At 42.1% G+C, this 20004-nt stretch overlaps 1 protein-coding gene across 4 annotated transcripts in view; it reads right to left on the reverse strand.

The window, feature by feature from the left end:
• egfl6 (EGF-like-domain, multiple 6) overlaps window positions 1-20004 on the reverse strand; it is a 51270-nt gene that overhangs the window by 18193 nt on the left and 13073 nt on the right. For 2 of the 4 annotated variants that reach the window (XM_037539073.1, XM_037539074.1), the window contains exons 2-6: window positions 15209-15375; window positions 7041-7147; window positions 5773-5865; window positions 3602-3721; window positions 1446-1565 (exon numbers count right to left, since the gene is read on the reverse strand). In XM_037539073.1, the coding sequence (XP_037394970.1) occupies window positions 1446-1565; window positions 3602-3721; window positions 5773-5865; window positions 7041-7147; window positions 15209-15279 (511 nt within the window). In that variant the 5' untranslated portion in view covers window positions 15280-15375. Of the gene's footprint in view, window positions 1-1445; window positions 1566-3601; window positions 3722-5772; window positions 5866-7040; window positions 7148-15208; window positions 15523-17777; window positions 17914-20004 lie in introns of those variants that run through there. The other 2 variants (XM_037539072.1, XM_017687053.2) reach the window with 2 other exon arrangements.

Below are 20004 nucleotides of genomic sequence, written 5' to 3' on the forward strand. Positions count from 1 at the left end.
TACTACACTGACCACACTCTTCCGAGCTCACCGGTAGGCGGGCAGTAAGGACTGTGTTACAAGATGATGTCATCCTGTAGAAAAGGAAAAGGGCTGGAATTCCAACGAAGCGTTTCAGGCAGCTGAGAAAAGTGGGTTCTGTGGGAGAGAGGTTCTCCCTCTGGAGGGAACACTGAGCTCTGGGCTTGGCAGAACATTTACACAGACAAAAAGCTACAACAGACTAAAGGAAGGAGATAAACCGGAATCATAATAGGTCCCATTTAACTGTTGCCCTGGCACCATGCTAGAAGATGTTAGTCACCATATCTGATAAGTATTGATATCCGTTTCCATACCACTGGTTTCTGTGTAAGTCCTGGATAAGAAAGTGATTGCTAAGTCGTTCAGAGCGGTTTGGAGTGAAATGCTCTGTTCTGGAGTCAGAACTGTTCACAGTGGTGGTGATGGGAACCAGACGTCCCCCTCTAAAAGCTCCTACAGAAAGTTCCTACATGAACGGGTTCTGAATTCACTGCCTGATGACTGAGACGCTGTTTTATGAGAGTTTAGAGAACTTCAACTCCATTCATGGTGGAGGGAGACATGCAGGGCGCTGTGCGGCAAAATAGTCCCCAAAGAAAACTCATTATTCCAGATTTTCCACTGTTTTCCATCATCAACATTCCATATAAGCTCAGAAGACTCGTGTAGGTTCTCTGGTGGTTCTGGATGGTAAATAAAGTGTCTATATCTGTGATGTAGTAAGTTGGTAAGTTTCTCTATGATGAACCGTTCCATCCCCTCTCAAGCCACTCGATGAATTATGCCAACGTTTTAGTGAATAATTGGGATTCTCTTTTAAAACACTGGTAAAGCTCCAGTATACTGGAAGTGGTATGACTTTGAGATGAGGCATTCCGGTAAGATGGTCAGGGGACTGGAAGATGCTTTACAGGGGTCTGATGTTTCCAGTCTTTATTAGAAATGAAAGCAATCAACAAGGACAAATAATGTGAATAAAATTGACAAAAAGCTATTTGAGTGCTAATGGCGCCCTCTTATGGACAATGTTCAGCTTGCTGAAGTTGAGTGAGTGAGTGAGTTGCAGGCCAGGTCCTCAAGGTGCTTGGCAGTACGTTAAGCAGCTGGAAATGTATAAGTAGATAGAGATGATAGGCTACCAGACTGTTTTAGGGACATAGTCTGTGAATAACTCTGAAATAGCAGCTTAATAGGAGGAGAAAAAAAAAAAATATATATATATATTCCAGGTAGTTTAGGCTCCATTCTGTGGGTTTACTCACTGAGACATTTACACATAATGTTAAGGAAATAAGGAAATTGAGGTTGTGAGGTTCAGATGTGATGTGGATGTGAAAGCCGTGTTGGCAGGTAATGTTGTCATGGTAACGGATGATTTAAGAGGTGAATGAGTGCTGCCTTGGTAACAGGGCTGAGCTCACCCACACAGGTTTTCCCGTCTGGGCCGAGCTGCAGGCCGGACGAGGGACACAGGCAGCGGATTTCCCCCTGAACCTCCTCACAGCCGTACTGACAGTGAGACAGAGCGCACGTCCTGGAGTCTGCACAGCACAACACAACACAACACAGCACAACACAACACAACACATTAACACAACGTCGCTGAGAGGCATGTTAACCTCAGACCTGGCCTAAAGCACAAAGCACAGAAATCCAGCACGGAGTGAAAGCAGAAGTATTACTGCAGGAGCTCTATTTGCACTTTTGCTCGGGCTAAAATACCGATTTTCTTACAAGCCAACATTTCTCCGCTTGCGTGTTTAGTAAAAGAGTACAATTTCACTCCCCATGCAAACGTCCATAATACAGTATCTTAGCTACGGTCACTAAGCCATGACTGGACACTCAGTATTCAGGGGAGGGCTTTAGCTAAAGGTGCGCTACAATACGTCCATCAAATTTGTTCAAACTGTTGTCCTATAGAAAAAACTTAAAAGCAAATTAATGTCCAAATCTCAGATATTTATAAGGAGTATGGGTCATACTTTAGTCGGATGGTCCCCTATAGACGCTCAACAGATACATAAATCATTAACTAACTTTCCGAAGATGTTCGGTTGATCATCAAGAACATCGTGGTTATGGTTAAGGTGAGGAGTAGATGTAGGTTTAGCCTTGAGGTTAGGGTTAGGGCTAGGTTTAGGAGCACGGATAGATTCTATAAACTCTTTCACACTGAACTTGTAGTTCAGTTGCATTTAATAGATATTTAGTTGAAAGTTACTTATAAACAGACTGAGCCTTAATAAAGCATCTACAGTGGACCATCCAAATAAAGTCTTACTGGATTATGTTGTGATCTACTTAAAACTAAGGCATTAGCTGAGATAGTAAGAAGGTAAATATGTATGAAATCATCACTTTTAGGGTTCTTTCTGTTGGGAGGTGGCTGTCCGTAAATTTCCATATGTAAAAATAATATTTATTATAATATAATATAATATAATATTTTCTTAGATTTTTTTCCCCAATGATTTTAATGAATTTAAAGTGAAGCTGAAAGATTTAGATACATTTGTCAATAATCCCAGTGTTTTGGAGTAAATGTGTCCCAAAGTCTGAAAATCGGAGTGTAATTTTATGAATATAACTGTCACTAACGAAACGTTTTTGTGTGTTTAGTGATTCTGTACGTGAGCAACTGTTCTGTGTTTGTTGGACGCTTTTGAGTTCTAAAAGTAAAAAGTCTCACAACTGAAATGTTTGGTGAGTGAAACGTCTTGGTAGTGTTATGATTGTTTCAGTAGTGACTAAACGAGAAGTTCGTTTGTTTCTTTGGTTCATTTGGCTCATTTGTTACTGAAGTTAAGGTGTGAGATCACTGAGACAAAAGGATTTTAGTCTAAAGTCCAAGCCGATTAAAAGTGACTTTGAACCAATTCAGAAGAATGATCCACGCTGTGCAAACGGTGGACTACAACGTAGGATATTTTGCTGTGAAATGTAGCGGAGCGAAAGTAAAAGTTAATATATTTCAAGGCTACAAACTACTAATGGGACAGTTTAGCAAAACATAACATTTACACAATGTTTACATTTACAGCATTGGGCTGAAGCTCTTATCCAGAGCGACTTACAACTTGACTATTTTACACAGGCAGGCGAAGGTGGTGTTGGGAGTCTTGCCCAAGGTCTCTTATTGGTATAGTGTAGGGGGCTTGTCCAGGCAGGGGATTGAACCCCAGTCTCCAGCGTAGAAGGCAGAGGTGTTACCCACTACACTAACCAACCACATATGTTCACCAAATATAAGTGAACTCATCACCAAGACATGATTAGCGTCTGAAGTTTAGCTTCTAATGGAGCTGACGCATAATAGAACCTTATGCACTTGAATTAGCATGATGCTAACTGCGCACCTATATCATCACACACATGCGTCAAACCATAAGTCTCTTATCGACTTGATTATGTGGTTTCTGACCCTGTATGACACACTGTCTATAAACACAGACTACAGTACAATGAACTCTCCATGTCTGCAGTTCTACAAACCACCAGTTGGGCGTTCAGCGTGATAATAACAGCCACTTTATGGTGGTGCATCTTCATATCTTCACCTTCCACGTTCACTCACTTGCACAGGAGCCGTCGGCCATGAGGGTGTATCCGTTCAGGCAGTAGCACATGTAGCTCCCGAACGTGTTCATGCAGCGGTGCTCACACGGCCGAGGCTTCAGGCCGCATTCGTTCAAATCTGCAGCCAGGAGGAACGACAGCGAGACGTCAGTAACAGAGGAGAGAAGAAAAGAGACGAACACGACCTCAGAGGACAGGACAGAAACGGGCAAGTGGGTGCGTCTCAAAACAGGGACGGACAAAATGACCATTACATTATAATTTATAACATTACACTTTTTAAATCAGGTTTATTTAGGTTTCTGAACACACACATTCACTCCCCTGTCCATACTGTCCACATACGTAAGGTCACTAAGCTGCAAAACCAGCCCATTTTGAATTCACTGTTTCTGTGATGTCACAAGAACCAACTTTACATTTACCTAGCGGTGTAGCCCCGCCCACTCACAGTGAAGTTATAAGGAGCGTTTCAGCTCTGAGTGCTTTCTGAATGAGGCACAATACCAGACGGCCAATCAGGACAGAGCTACATGTGTTGTAAGCAGTGACACAGAGCTCTAGAGTGAGTTTTCCCATTGTCCCTGACAGCAAGAGGACAGTGGACCACTGTCGGCCTGTTGATGGCAGAGCTGGTGGTCCGCTGGTGTTTCGCTCAGCTTTTTCTGGGTGGCCCACCGGCGGTTAAGCAGAGTATTAGACAAAATTCCACTTATCATAACTCATTTTCCATTTACGGTCCAATGCGCTGCCCAGAAAACTCTGAGCAAAACACCAGGCCTAAAACATGCTGTACTAATGATGTGAGCATGCTCGGAACGCTTGGAGCAAATATTTGTAACAGCGGCTCACTGACACTTTGTGGGGCGTTTACAATTCGCGTAATTGTGCATATTCATAGATTTTGCATTCTTAATAAGTGTTGAGGTGTAGGGACTTTGTTGGGCACAACAATACCTGAAATATTCAACACAGGTTGATCTGTTGTGGGTCAAGTCATGGCTGTAAGGATCGTTGTGCTTTAAAAATGTATTTTATGTGGTTTTACTAAGAATAAAACTCTGGCAAGCTTTTCGGATTATGTGACGAGAATGGCTCCATGTTATAGAACAACTGACAACTCATAAACTAGGCCAAATGAAGGTGAGTTATGGTGAGCATGTAAACAACAACAACAACAAAAACAACAACAAGCGAATGAATAACTGCACGAGCAGGATAGTAACAAGCACTTTGCTGCTGTCGGTACAAAAAAAAAATGGAAACTTTACAGGAGAAGGAAAAAACCTAGTTTACTTTTAATGTAAGTCAATGGAACCAGACGTCTTTCCCAGCCATTTTGGGCCGTTTCTTTTGTGAAGAGCAACAGGTTTTTTCAAATTATGCCAAAAACTGAAAAACAACGAAAATGGAGACACGACGTTCCGACAGCTTGTTTGTTTGTACTTTTATTAGAGTTTAACAGCATTTCATTAAATTTGTCACTGCTGTTGTGCTGCTGCATTTTATCAGTTCCAATATTCCACTGAAAATACAAACAAATAAAATATGAAAACAGTATATTGTGTCATGTTCTGTGCATCACATCAAGTATTGCAATATTACAGCTCTACCACATCGTCCACCCATAACCGCTTATGGTAGATATATTTTGGTTTGTCCATCTGAATTGCCATGCCCAAACCATAAGACAAATTAGTCAATAACTGCATAAAATAACTGTATATATACATATATATATATATATATTTCTTTTTTTTTTTTATCCTCTCAAATGATCAGAACGTGTGTTTTATGATCTCCACATTTCACTACATGCTCACAATTCACTGCTGAAGGCCAAAAATCTGCACTGCTCTTTGTGTTGTTCTCTAAAAGTGATGTTTCCAGAGCAGATCACTGAAGAGACGCCGTCTGTTTATAGTTTAGAGCCCAGATTTGGGGAAAAACGGGTCGACTTTCAGTAGAAAAACAAACTGAGTTCAGCTTCTTTTATTATAAGGGTTTAAAATGACGTCACCGTCTATTAGACTGGAGAGAAGAGCTACAGCCTCACACGACGCCCAGCTTCTGAATGGAGCTTATGGAGTATGAACGTTATGAGGAACATGACCGAGTGCGGTTTGGACCCACCGGTGATCCCGAGGAGTTAGAGACCTTCTCACTGACCTTGACTGCACGTCTTTCCAGTGTATCCTGGGAAGCACTTGCACTTGTTTGGACCGACGCACTCTCCATGCTTGCAGCTGAATCCACACTGGGCTGGTAAAACATTCAACCAAAGACAGAGAGAGAGAGAGACAGAGAGAGAGACATGAGGAGGATTTAGAGGAGAGGGTTCACAGTGAGGTCAAGCTGGTCCACAGACATAAAGCGAAAGTGCACGTTTGTAGGAGCCCAAGCCAATTTAATCCGGTCCCAACGATCGTTTTTCCTTCATATTTCTGTGAAGTGTGGAAGCACAGAACCACAGAAAGGCTTTGAAGCTCATAGCAGAGCCCGAGCTCAGTTTCCCAGAGATTATAAGGAGAAAGTCAAGTCAACCAAGACCGATCTGACCGAATAAACCCGCCAGACGTCATGGCAGACGTCAAACGTTCTCCTCAAGAACATCTCATCATCATTCCATTTCCGAGTCCCACACACTTAAAAAGATGGTTCTTTAGTAAAGAACATAGTTCTGTATAGAACCATGAGCACTCAAAGAACCCTTTCCATGATTACAGGGTACTTTGCATCATGAATGGGTTCTTCAGATTGATGGAGAATGTGCTATTGGTGGTTCTGTATAGAACCATGAGCACTCAAAGAACCCTTTCCATGATTACAGGGTACTTTGCATCATGAAAGGATTCTTCAGATTGACGGAGAATGTGATGTGGGTGGTTCTATATAGAACCTTTTTGATAAGCGTTCTATATAAAACCAAAAAAGCGTTCTTCTATAGTAACAAGCCTGACATTTCTACATTTCACCAGGGTGCTTTGATTGTTCATGGGTCTACATAGAACCATTTTCTTTATTAAAGAACCGTTGCTTTTTAGTGTGTTGTTTGATGATTGATTGATTGATGGAGAACAGCATCAAAATAGGTTCTGCTATTGAGGTTATAACAACAGAAGAACTTTTTTTGGTGCTATATAGAACCCTTTTCAAAAAGGTCCTAGATACAGCCATACACAACCCGTTCTCCATCAGCCTGAAGAACTATTTCACCATGCAGAGACCCATTTTAGACCCATCATGCAAATGGTTTTATATAGAACTCATGGCTCAACCATTGCCTTCACTAAACAATGGTAAAGGTAATGGTTCTTCAAAAAGAACCTTTGAAGAACCATCTATTTATGTGCAAGGAAAAGTGTGAACTCCATTCACTTTGAAATGATAAGGGACCATTAAATGGTCCGACGGAAAGCTGATGGGAAGTCGTTTACCTTCACAGCGGCCTTTGCTGTTTCTCTTCCAGCCGTAGCAGCACTCCAGCCTGCTGCCATAGCGACATACACCTGCCAGGTTCCCGACAGAGATCTGTCTGATTTGCCTTGAGGAGAACAGCAAGAGAACACACATCAGTAACACTGGCAGTGGAACAGGTCACTCGGCATGTCCATACTCTTATTATACACTCTCAGAAATAAAGGCCCTAGACCGTCTCTGGGTCAGCTCCCCTCCTGTCACTGGGGTGGCTCCCTCAGGGCTCCATCTCAGCACCTTTAGTCAGGGAACGTAACTGAACCATAATCCACTGAAATGATCTGTTCTAAGCTGGACTCCACTCACCCCGCCTCGCCTCGCCTCCAGGCTTTTACTCTACTGCACTGTTTTAAAACATTCGGTTATGAAAAGGAACCAATACCAACTTTTCACCTGGAGAACCTGATTTAAACTCCACAATCAGACCTTAAACCCACTGCTGGAGCTTTGAGGGAACATCTACACTGTTTGTACCTTGATGGACGAGAAATGTTCCTGAACAGAACCTGTTCTTCAGTGGTCAGGACCCCCATGGACCCTCACAGAGCAGGTACTATTTGGGTGGTGGGTCATTCTCAGCACTGCAGTAACACTGACGTGGTGGTGGTGTGTTAGTGTGTGTTGCGCTGGTCTGAGGGCAGCGTCCTGTGGGCAGCGTCCTGTGACCACTGATGAAGGACTAGAGGATGACCAACACAAACTGTGCAGCAGCAGATGAGCTGTCGTCTATGACTTTACATCTACAAGGTGGACCGACAAGGTAGGAGTGTCTAATAGAGTGGACAGGGAGTGGACATCCTTCTGAGCGTCATACTCTGAGCTCCACACAGTATTTGGGGTTGTTATCCTCCAGAATCGTGTGGTACATCGTTCCATTCTTGCTTCCTTTGATGACATGTTAGGGCCCGGTATCACTTGCGGAGAAGCAGCCTCATTTTGCGATGCTCCCACCGTCGTACTTTACTGTGGCCTTTTCTTGGGATCGTATCGCTGGTGTCAGAACAAAACCTCGTATCTCCAACATGAGAACTTTACAGGAGATGTAAAAACACACTTCACAGTGTAATCCGACTTTTTTTTGGGCCGTTTTTTTTTTGTCCGCTCACCGTGAAATTTACATACAGTGTAAAGGTCAACAACTGATGACAATGGAGCTCCGACAGCAGCGACATGCTCAACTCTCCTTTCCCCAACTATGTCGAGCTGCATTAGTGTGTCGAGTCCTATTGATTTACGCTATGTTGTCCAAATACTTGTGTGTATAATTTTCAATGTTTCTGTTTTAGCAGAGCGGTGTTGCATGGCATGGTTTGACTGCGGCGTAGTGTTGGACCACAAACACCTCACCAGTTCACCCTAAAGGTATTGGAGTTTCACTTCTCCACAGCCAACGCTGGGGGGCTTTATACCCCTCTATGCTGGAAGGACTGTCAGGATACTGTTGGATCTACAGGATCAAACTGTATTAAGCAGCTAGTACAGTATCCCAAATGCCACACTACACACAGTCTGTCGTGTCCATGCTATTTACATATTGATTAATGGACAAATGGACTGTCGCTGGTGGTTTGTTCAGTTGATGTTTATGGTTGTCGACAACAAACTAGGTAACTTAACCCAGCTATGGCCACTACAGATGCTGGCTAGCTGGCCTTCAGGCTCTCCAGGACTAATTACAGCTTTAAAGGCTGTGAAGTGGGTAAATGAGCAGGCCAGGACAGGATGTGGGTCAGTATGAGTAACCAGCCCACCATCTCGCCTGTGTTTATGGTATGGAGCTCAAGTGTTCAACAGACGCCTCCAGCGGGAGCCACCTTATCCTTTCTTCACCAGGCTTCCGCTGTAATTAAGCCGCGTGCTATACGCGGCCACCGTAAATCGCAGGAACAGATGGAACGTGAGCGCGCCGGAGAGGGCTTTGAACCACAGGGTGCCGGGTCGAGCTGAAACCACAAAGAAAGACTGGGGAAAGTCCAGAATATATTTCTTCAGTAACAGCTACTCTCAAGAACTTCTCAAATGAGAAGAACTCGTTTAGAGCCAAGCGTTTTCTCTTCCTCTCCCTTGTTTCATATCTGTGACTTTGCAAAGTTTTGATTTTCTGCAGTTATCAGATTATTAAGTGTAAACACACTGAACCAGTTACTGACACAATCTGATTTTCTGCAGTTATCAGATTATTAAGTGTAAACACACTGAACCAGTTACTGACACAGTCTGATATTCTGCAGTTATCAGATTATTAAATGTAATCACACTGAACCAGTTACTGACACAATCTGATTTTCTGCAGTTATCAGATTATGAAGTATAAACACACTGAACCAGTTACTGACACAATCTGATTTACTGCAGTTATCAGATTATTCAGTGTAAACACACTGAACCAGTTACTGACACAATCTGATTTTCTGCAGTTATCAGATTATTAAGTGTAAACACACTGAACCAGTTACTGACACAATCTGATTTTCCGCACTTATCAGATTATGAAGTGTAAACACACTGAACCAGTTACTGACACAATCTGATTTTCTGCAGTTATCAGATTATTAAGAGTAAACACACTGAACCAGTTACTGACCCAATCTGATTTTCTGCAGTTATCAGATTATTAAGTGTAAACACACTGAACCAGTTACTGATACAATCTGATTTTCTGCAGTTATCAGATTATTAAGTGTAAACACACTGAACCAGTTACTGACACAGTCTGATTTTCTGCAGTTATCAGATTATTACGTGTAAACACGCTGAACCAGTTACTGACCTAATCTGATTTTCTGCTGTTATCAGATTATTAAGTGTAAACACGCTGAACCAGTTACTGACCCAATCTGATTTTCTGCAGTTATCAGATTATTAAGTGTAAACACACTGAACCAGTTACTGACACAATCTGATTTTCTGCAGTTATCAGATTATTAAGTGTAAACACACTGAACCAGTTACTGACACAGTCTGATTTTCTGCAGTTATCAGATTATTCAGTGTAAACACGCTGAACCAGTTACTGATACAATCAGATTTTCTGCAGTTATCAGATTATTCAGTGTAAACACACTGAACCAGTTACTGATACAATCTGATTTTCCGCAGTTATCAGATTATTAAGTGTAAACACGCTCAACCAGTTACTGACACAGTCTGATTTTCTGCAGTTATCAGATCATTAAGTGTAAACAAACTGAACCAGTTACTGATACAATCAGATTTTCTGCAGTTATCAGATTATTAAGTGTAAACACGCTGAACCAGTTACTGACACAATCTGATTTTCTGTAGTTATCAGATTATTAAGAGTAAACACACTGAACCAGTTACTGACAGAGTCTGATTTTCTGCAGTTATCAGATTATTAAGTGTAAACACACTGAACCAGTTACTGACACAATCTGATTTTCTGCAGTTATCAGATTATTAAGAGTAAACACACTGAACCAGTTACTGACACAATCTGATTTTCTGCAGTTATCAGATTATTAAGTGTAAACACACTGAACCAGTTACTGACACAATCTGATTTACTGCAGTTATCAGATTATTAAGTGTAAACACACTGAACCAGTTACTGACACAGTCTGATTTACTGCAGTTATCAGATTATGAAGTATAAACACACTGAACCAGTTACTGACCCAGTCTGATTTACTGCAGTTATCAGATTATTAAGTGTAAACACGCTGAGCCAGTTACTGATACAATCTGATTTTCTGCAGTTATCAGATTATTAAGCGTAAACACACTGAGCCAGTTACTGACACAATCTGATTTTCTGCAGTCATCAAGTTCTCTGGTTAAACTAAGTGAGGTTATCTACACACTTAAAAAAGATGGTTCTTCAAGGGTCCTTTGCATCATAAAATGGAGCTTCAGACTGGTAGAGAATGTGTATTAGATGGTTCTATATAGAACCTTTTTGAAAAGCTTCTGTATAGACCAGAAAGTGTCCTTCCATTATTACCAATGGACATCGTAAAAAAAGAAGAACATTACTCTTTGGCATCATATAGACCCCATGTAGAACCACACACACACGTTCTCCATCAATCTGAAGAACTTTAATCAAGCAAAGGGCTCTGTGAGTGTTCATGGTTCTATGTAGAACCATTTTCTTTACTAAAGATCCCTTGAAGAACCAGCTTTTTTAAGAGCTCAACTAAGAAACCCTGCTTTGTGAACTAACCCCTCCTCCAGTGTTATTCAGGCTTACACTGCTGTGTATTGCTGCTTCATTGTTTACAGCTGACTTACACGTGCTTTGTACGTTAATCTGTAACAAACTCCCAAAACCACTCGCGATGGCGATCGAGAATTTTGAATCTTGAATCTTAACCTACATCCCCCTCCTGCACGGCTATATTCAGTGACCAGCTCAGATGTTTCCAGTCCTGAGAGCTTCTCCGCCAGATTCCTAAAAGCAGACCGGGCTCCAAAGGGCTGGAGGAATCTGAGAGCTGATTGAAATAAACCAGAACAGTCCAAACAGGAGCATGTGAGAAGCTCGACTCAGCTAACAGGTGGCCCACCGGTTATTAACAGTTACCGCGCCACATTTAGCCCCCGCCATTCACAGCTCTCACAGCGGCACTGGCTGTACTGGCTGTAATAAAACCCTAATGATAGGAAAGTGCACAGTTTAGCTGGGGGTACAGGTAGCTTTAGAGAATCTGTGAATTCTCAAATGAACAATGCAGGAAACACACTGAACCAGTTACTGACACAGTCTGATTTTCTGCAGTTATCAGATTATTAAGTGTAAACACACTGAACCAGTTACTGCCTCAATCTGATTTACTGCAGTTATCAGATTATTAAGTGTAAACACGCTGAACCAGTTACTGACACAATCTGATTTACTGCAGTTATCAGATTATTAAGTGTAAACACACTGAACCAGTTACTGCCTCAATCTGATTTACTGCAGTTATCAGATTATTAAGTGTAAACACACTGAACCAGTTACTGACACAATCTGATTTACTGCAGTTATCAGATTATTCAGTGTAAACACACTGAACCAGTTACTGACACAGTCTGATTTTCTGCAGTTATCAGATTATTAAGTGTAAACACACTGAACCAGTTACTGACACAATCTGATTTACTGCAGTTATCAGATTATTAAGTGTAAACACACTGAACCAGTTACTGCCTCAATCTGATTTACTGCAGTTATCAGATTATTAAGTGTAAACACACTGAACCAGTTACTGACACAATCTGATTTACTGCAGTTATCAGATTATTCAGTGTAAACACACTGAACCAGTTACTGACACAGTCTGATTTTCTGCAGTTATCAGATTATTAAGTGTAAACACACTGAACCAGTTACTGCCTCAATCTGATTTTCTGCAGTTATCAGATTATTAAGTGTAAACACACTGAACCAGTTACTGACACAATCGGATTTACTGCAGTTATCAGATTATTAAGTGTAAACACACTGAACCAGTTACTGACACAGTCTGATTTTCTGCAGTTATCAGATTATTAAGTGTAAACACACTGAACCAGTTACTGCCTCAATCTGATTTTCTGCAGTTATCAGATTATTAAGTGTAAACACACTGAACCAGTTACTGCCTCAATCTGATTTTCTGCAGTTATCAGATTATTAAGTGTAAACACACTGAACCAGTTACTGCCTCAATCTGATTTTCTGCAGTTATCAGATTATTAAGTGTAAACACACTGAACCAGTTACTGACACAATCTGATTTACTGCAGTTATCAGATTATTAAGTGTAAACACACTGAACCAGTTACTGACACAATCTGATTTACTGCAGTTATCAGATTATTAAGTGTAAACACACTGAACCAGTTACTGACACAATCTGATTTACTGCAGTTATCAGATTATTAAGTGTAAACACACTGAACCAGTTACTGACACAATCTGATTTACTGTAGTTATCAGATTATTAAGTGTAAACACGCTGTACCAGTTACTGACACAATCTGATTTTCTGCAGTTATCAGATTATTAAGTGTAAACACACTGAACCAGTTACTGACAGAGTCTGATTTTCTGTAGTTATCAGATTATTAAGTGTAAACACGCTGAACCAGTTACTGACACAATCTGATTTTCTGCAGTTATCAGATTATTAAGTGTAAACACACTGAACCAGTTACTGACACAATCTGATTTTCTGCAGTTATCAGATTATTAAGTGTAAACACACTGTACCAGTTACTGACAGAGTCTGATTTTCTGTAGTTATCAGATTATTAAGTGTAAACACACTGAACCAGTTACTGACACAATCTGATTTACTGCAGTTATCAGATTATTAAGTGTAAACATACTGAACCAGTTACTGACACAATCTGATTTTCTGCAGTTATCAGATTATTCAGTGTAAACACACTGAACCAGTTACTGACACAATCTGATTTACTGCAGTTATCAGATTATTAAGTGTAAACACATTGAACCAGTTACTGACACAGTCTGATTTACTGCAGTTATCAGATTATTAAGCGTAAACACACTGAACCAGTTACTGACCCAATCTGATTTTCTGCAGTTATCAGATTATTAAGTGTAAACACACTGAACCAGTTACTGCCTCAATCTGATTTTCTGCAGTTATCAGATTATTAAGTGTAAACACACTGAACCAGTTACTGACACAATCTGATTTACTGCAGTTATCAGATTATTAAGTGTAAACACACTGAACCAGTTACTGACAAAGTCTGATTTTCTGCAATTATCAGATGATCAAGTGCATGTAAACACTGTCAATGATACTAACAGACCTTTCTATTGGGCTTCCAGTTGGTACAGATGAGCAGTGAGATCACTTCTCTCAGGAAAAAGTAATTAAATTTCAGTTTGAGTGAACTAATTAGGAATTTGCAATGCATAACATTTTTGTGTAATTTCCCTAACACTGGTCTGGTTTTGCACAGCACTGCATCCCTCAGCCTTATTAGTTTGACAGAATTCACAAATTCATATCAATGCAGGAAACAGGCCCTGAGCACAGGCCAGCCTGCAGCTTCTCAACTGAAGCACTGCAGTCAGTGCAGCTTATTCGGCGAGCTCAGTGGTGAGACATGCTGTTATTGTTCTCCCCTTGATGTTGTAGGAGTCACACCTACTCGAGCGTGACATACTCCCAAACAGAGTTTATGAGTCAAGTTATCTTCCAAGCGCTCAATAAAAGCACTTGTTGTCGGAAGAAAATCTTGTATCTCCAAAATGGTAACTTCACAGGAGAAGCACAAATACAACTTTACTTTTAATGGAAGTCAATGGAACCAGAAGTTCTTCCAAGTCATTTTGTGCCGTTTCTTTTAGTCCATTATTCATGAAATTTACACACAATGTAAAGAGCAACAGTCGTTTTCAAATTATGTCAAAAACTGAAAAACGACAAAAATGCAGATACAAGGTTCCGACATCTTCCGACAGCAGTGATATGGAAAAAGTACATCGACATACAGTCCTATTACACAGGAGCCTCAACAACTAAATAGTAAAAAAATAGAATTTATTTCAGGATTTACTGAATCTGCACTTTGACTTCCATTGTTTATAAGACTAGCTTTCAGAAAGTGCAGTCTTAGTAGTTGGTTTAGCGTTTTTTGATTGTCACAGTTTTGGCACCTCCTTTTTTTCACATATTTGGTGGATAAAGTGGATAACTTGTACTTAATGGCTGTTGTCTGACTTTTGCACAATAGTGTATATACAGTAGAGGAAATATATGACAAATGCATTGTAATATACTCACAGTCTCATCTAAACGCATTGTTTATATTGCAGTATACTCTCAAATACAGGCGGAAATGCGTGTTTTCTGGAAAATGCATTAGAAATTAGATAACAGTTCAAACAGAACTGCTTGGAAAACATTTCATGCATTCGACTTTTTCAGTGCAGTAAAACGAATGCATTTGACGTCAAGCAGTCTGCACTGTCATGGATTCATAACTCCTAAACTGTATTTTTATGCCACACAGTTTGCATGAACGGCCGCTATTTGGGCCCATTTCAAATATGTGCAGGTCTTCATAGAACATCCATTAGTTTTGTCACTTGTAGAACTTACTGTGGGTCAGTTTACTGGACTGAAGCCTGGACTACAGCAGATCTGACCTTACTCACCTGTACTCGGCTCTTCCAGGGCAAATGAAGAGCAGGAAGGACAGGGAGCTGATCCAGGTGAAGGGTTTCATGTTTGAGAGCGATCCCAGGCTCAGACTTTCCGCTTTCTTTTCCCTCGTCCTGCGTCGACTCTTCTTTCCCGCAGTCGCTGTCCTCTTCCTTTGGCTCTGGTGAAGGTAAATGCACTTTGGAAGCCAATCAGAGTCTCGGGAAGGTCTGAAAGCCTGAAAGCACTGACTTACTTGCGTTTGTCCCTGTGGTCTCCCCTGCCTACACCTCTCTCTCTCTCTCTCTCCTCTCTCTCTCTCTCTCTCCTCTCTCTCTCTCCCTCTCCCTCTCTCTCTCTCTCTGTCTCTCTCCCTGCCTTTCTCTCTCTCTCTCTCTCTCTCTCTGTCTCTCTCCCTGCCTTTCTCTCTCTCTCTCCCTGCCTTTCTCTCTCTCTCTGTCTCTCTCTGTCTCTCTCTCTCTCTCTCTGTCTCTCTCTCTCTCTCTCTCCCTGCCTTTCTCTCTCTCTCTCTCTCTCTCTCCCTGCCTTTCTCTCTCTCTCTCTCTCTCTCTCCCTGCCTTTCTCTCTCTCTCTCTCTCTCTCTCTCTCTCTCTCTGTCTCTCTCTCTCTCTCTCTCTCTCTCTCTCTCTCTCTCTCTCTCTCTCTCTCTCTCTCTCTCTCTGTCAATGCTAGCCGTCCCACAAATAAGTGTCTCCTCTCACTGGGCTTAAATTCCAGAGGACGGCTGTCAAAGCACGGAACGGCTGAGTGTTAGGTTTTACGTGTTGGGGAGTGTGTGTGTGTGTGTGTGTGTGTGGGGGGGGGTGGGGGGGGGGGGGGGGGGGCATAGATGTCTTCTTTTCAGAATTCCAACCAGGAAGCTGTCATTGATGGACTTGCTATCTGAAACAGTGCAACAGATTTTATCTCAACCGTGATACCATTAAAGCGACACTCTGGCCAAAATGAAAGATGTAACCAGAGGTGGACAAATTTCACAAACCCTGTATCTGAGTTAAAGTCGAGACCCCCAAGGTAAAATATTCCTCCAGTAAAAGTAGAAGTTCCTCCCTTTAGACCTCCACTTGAGTAAAAGTACTAAAGTATTTCCCTTCAAATGTACTTAAGTATAAAGTAAAAGTACTAAAAGAGGAATTCTGGCTCTGATGTCCTGTTATCATTTTTATAACCAGACTGGCTTCATGAACTCATTTCAGGTGAAAGTCCTCCAGCGTCTCTCTTGGTAAACCAGTCTTTTAATAGAAGGTCATTAATTAGTGACGCTGACGTCTATTAAAATGATCAGAAGCACAAAACACTGAAGGTAAACAGTTTCCATCAGGGAGAACCGAGTGGCTCTGAAATCACTTTTTACACACAAGCAAAGTTTCAGTTTCAGATTTATTTATAACTTAGTTCCAAGTTTAAGTTGAATAAAAACTGGCTTTAAACTCAGGATCACAGATGAGCTCCTTTACTATGTTGATCTGTAGGCGTCTGTTCATAAACATAAACCAGCCCAAACTCATTTACTATAAAATGAAATGGTGTTTGTAGAAATTCAGAAAAAAGCCGCGTCAGTCTCGACTGCATATGTGGACATATTTCTATATTGAGCTCTATTTACACAAAGTTAGGTTAGTTCATCATTTATGTTGAACAGACTCTCCCAAAGTTTTACGCTGCTGCGCTGACGTTGAACCGCGTGCTGCACTGGGTCGGTATGACCAACAGGTCAAAACCAGCTCTAAACAAAGTGACCGCTGGGCCCTGATTGGTGCTCTGGCTTTGCGCTTCTTTCGTTTTGACATGTGACGTTTTTATACACACAGAAACCAAAAGGAACGACAGATTTCTCAAAATGTAGGAGGAAAAAGTCGGATATTAGACTCTGAAATGTAGTGGAGTGAAAGTATTACAGCTGGAGTTTTTAAACACCTCAGTCTTGCTGCTGGACTGAGAACCAAAAATATCCAGCCAACAGCGTCCTGTGGGCAGCGTCCTGTGGGCAGCGTCCTGTGACCACTGATGAAGGACTAGAGGATGACCAACACAAACTGTGCAGCAGCAGACGAGCTGTCGTCTCTGACTTTACATCTACAAGGTGGACCGACAAGGTAGGAGTGTCTAATAGAGTGGACAGTGAGTGGACACTGTGTTTAAAAACTCCAGCAGCACTGCTGTGTCTGATCCACTCACACCAGCACAACACACACCAATACACCACCACCACGTCAGTGTTACTGCAGTGCTGAGAATGACCCACCACCCAAACAGTACCTGCTCTGTGAGGGTCCATGGGGGTCCTGACCACTGAAGAACAGGGTAACAGAGTATCAGAGAAACAGATGGACTACAGTCTGTAACTGTAGAACTACAGAGTGCAGCTATACGGTCAGTGGAGCTGATAAAGTGGACAGTGAGCGGAGAAACAAGGAGGTGGTCAGAACGTTACGCCTGATTGTTGTATATGATTTATAGGACACTGTATAAAATGACAAATAACATACTAAACTCTAGTTTTAGGTCAGTGCTACCGGCTAAAAGTCCTGCGAGAACCTGCATGTAGAGCTGTTTTCCTACCTGAACCCTGACGTGCCGTCACTCCTGATGTCCTCGGCTGTAATTAGCTGGCTGGCTAAGTTGTTTACGTGGTCTTGTCATTAGCAGCAGGGATTTTCTTTGAAGCCTTTCTCATGATTAGCTTCCCGAAGCAAAGCTGCTCATTAAAAGATCAAGAAAACATGATAACAAAGACGTACTTTTCTCCTTTATAGCAGCATCTGGTCAGACACGGTCAAAAAAGGTCATAGTATTTTGCCACCCTGAGACACTTAACTCATCTGTGCAGTGAAACACCCACCCACACACACACACACACACACACTAGGGGGCAGTGAACACACTTGCCCGGGCAGTGGGCAGCCCTATCCACGGGGCCCAGGGAGCAGTTGGGTGTAAGGTGTCTTGCTCGAGGGCACCTCAGTAAGGGACTGTCAGCCAAGGGGCTAGAACCGTCGACTTTCCGGTCACAGGGCTGGTTCCCTGACCGCCAGCCCACGACTGCCCCCAAACCATGAGCTAAACCCTGATCTAAAGAGCTAGCCACAAGCTATGCTAACACTAATCTAATGACACATGCTAATATGTTAGCCCCTAGCTAACCTGCTAGCCTTGAGCTAAAATGCTTGCCACAAGCTAATATGTAAGAACCAATCTAATGCGCTAGCCGCAAGCTGATATGTTAGCCCTGACCCAATGGGGTAAGCTATGCCGCAGTCTAACGCACTAGCCATGAGCTAAATTCTTAGCCCCGATTCAGCGTGCTAGCCACAAGCTAACATTAGCCCCGATTCAACTTGCTAGCCACGAGCTAACATTAACCCGATTCAACGTGCTAGCCACGAGCTAACATTAGCCCGATTCAACTTGCTAGACATGAGCTAACATTAGCCCCGATTCAACTTGCTAGCCACGAGCTAACATTAACCCGATTCAACATGCTAGCCATGAGCTAACATTAGCCTGATTCAACATGCTAGCCATGAGCTAACATTAGCCTGATTCAACATGCTACCCATGAGCTAACAGTAGCCCCGATTCAACATGCTAGCCACGAGCTAACATTAGCCCCGATTCAACATGCTAGCCACGAGCTAACATTAGCCCCGATTCAACATGCTAGCCACGAGCTAACATTAACCCGATTCAACATGCTAGCCATGAGCTAACATTAGCCTGATTCAACATGCTAGCCACGAGCTAACAGTAGCCCCGATTCAACATGCTACCCATGAGCTAACATTAGCCCGATTCAACATGCTAGCCACGAGCTAACATTAGCCCCGATTCAACATGCTAGCCATGAGCTAACATTAGCCCAATTCAACTTGCTAGCCACGAGCTAACATTAGCCCCGATTTAACATGCTAGCCACAAGCTAACATTAGTCCCGATGTAACATGCTAGCCACGAGCTAATATGTTAATCCTAATATGTGCTGGACATGAGTTTATTTGTTAGCCCTTCGAACAGCCGCAAGCGTTGCTATCTAACACACTAAGCACAAGCTAATGTTTCCTCTGTGAAAAAAATAGAAACCATTAAGTGTTTCTGTTGGTTCCTGATGGTTTTGTCTTTTTCAATGGGTTGATACCACAGTGTAAAGGATCCTAATGGTTTAACAGGGGACCAGTGACTGGTTCTAGATGGTTTCCTAATGGGATCTAAAGGAGTTTTACAGGAAACGAGGGGTCTCTACTGGACACTATTAAGCCAATTCCCATTAGAAAGCAAAACCATCAGGTTTTATTGGTCATTTTGCTGTCAATCACTGTCAGGTTTTAATCCTAATGGTTCCTTATGGTCAGATTTCAGCAGGGTTAGCCTTTATGGCCTAGTCACGATGCAATAATACAACGTAATACAAGCGCTGTGATCCTGCGTGACACTTTATATCGTTCCACGCCTTCCGTCAATCAGTATCCGACCATCGCCCGCTTCCTCGTGTTGAGGAGACTCCCTGCTCTGAGGTGAAGGTGAATTTGTGGACTGTTCTGAGGTGAACGTGGCAGATTGTGACCTTCCTTCTTGCAGGTGTCCTGTTGTTCTGGACTCTCTGAACCCTTTCAACACGCCTCGAATGCCTGGCTTTTAAAACGAAGTATCCCCCAACCTGGACACCCGGTTTCCATTGCTTGGTAAACGTGTAAGTAGGAGTGTCTGACAGGCTGGATGTTGGAGGGAGAACGTAAACAGATATTAACTCGGCATCTGGCTGTTTTGCTGCACTAAGCTCCTAAAAAAAAAA

The sequence above is a fragment of the Pygocentrus nattereri genome, chromosome 6 (genome assembly GCF_015220715.1).
Source record: "Pygocentrus nattereri isolate fPygNat1 chromosome 6, fPygNat1.pri, whole genome shotgun sequence".
Taxonomy (NCBI): domain Eukaryota; kingdom Metazoa; phylum Chordata; class Actinopteri; order Characiformes; family Serrasalmidae; genus Pygocentrus; species Pygocentrus nattereri.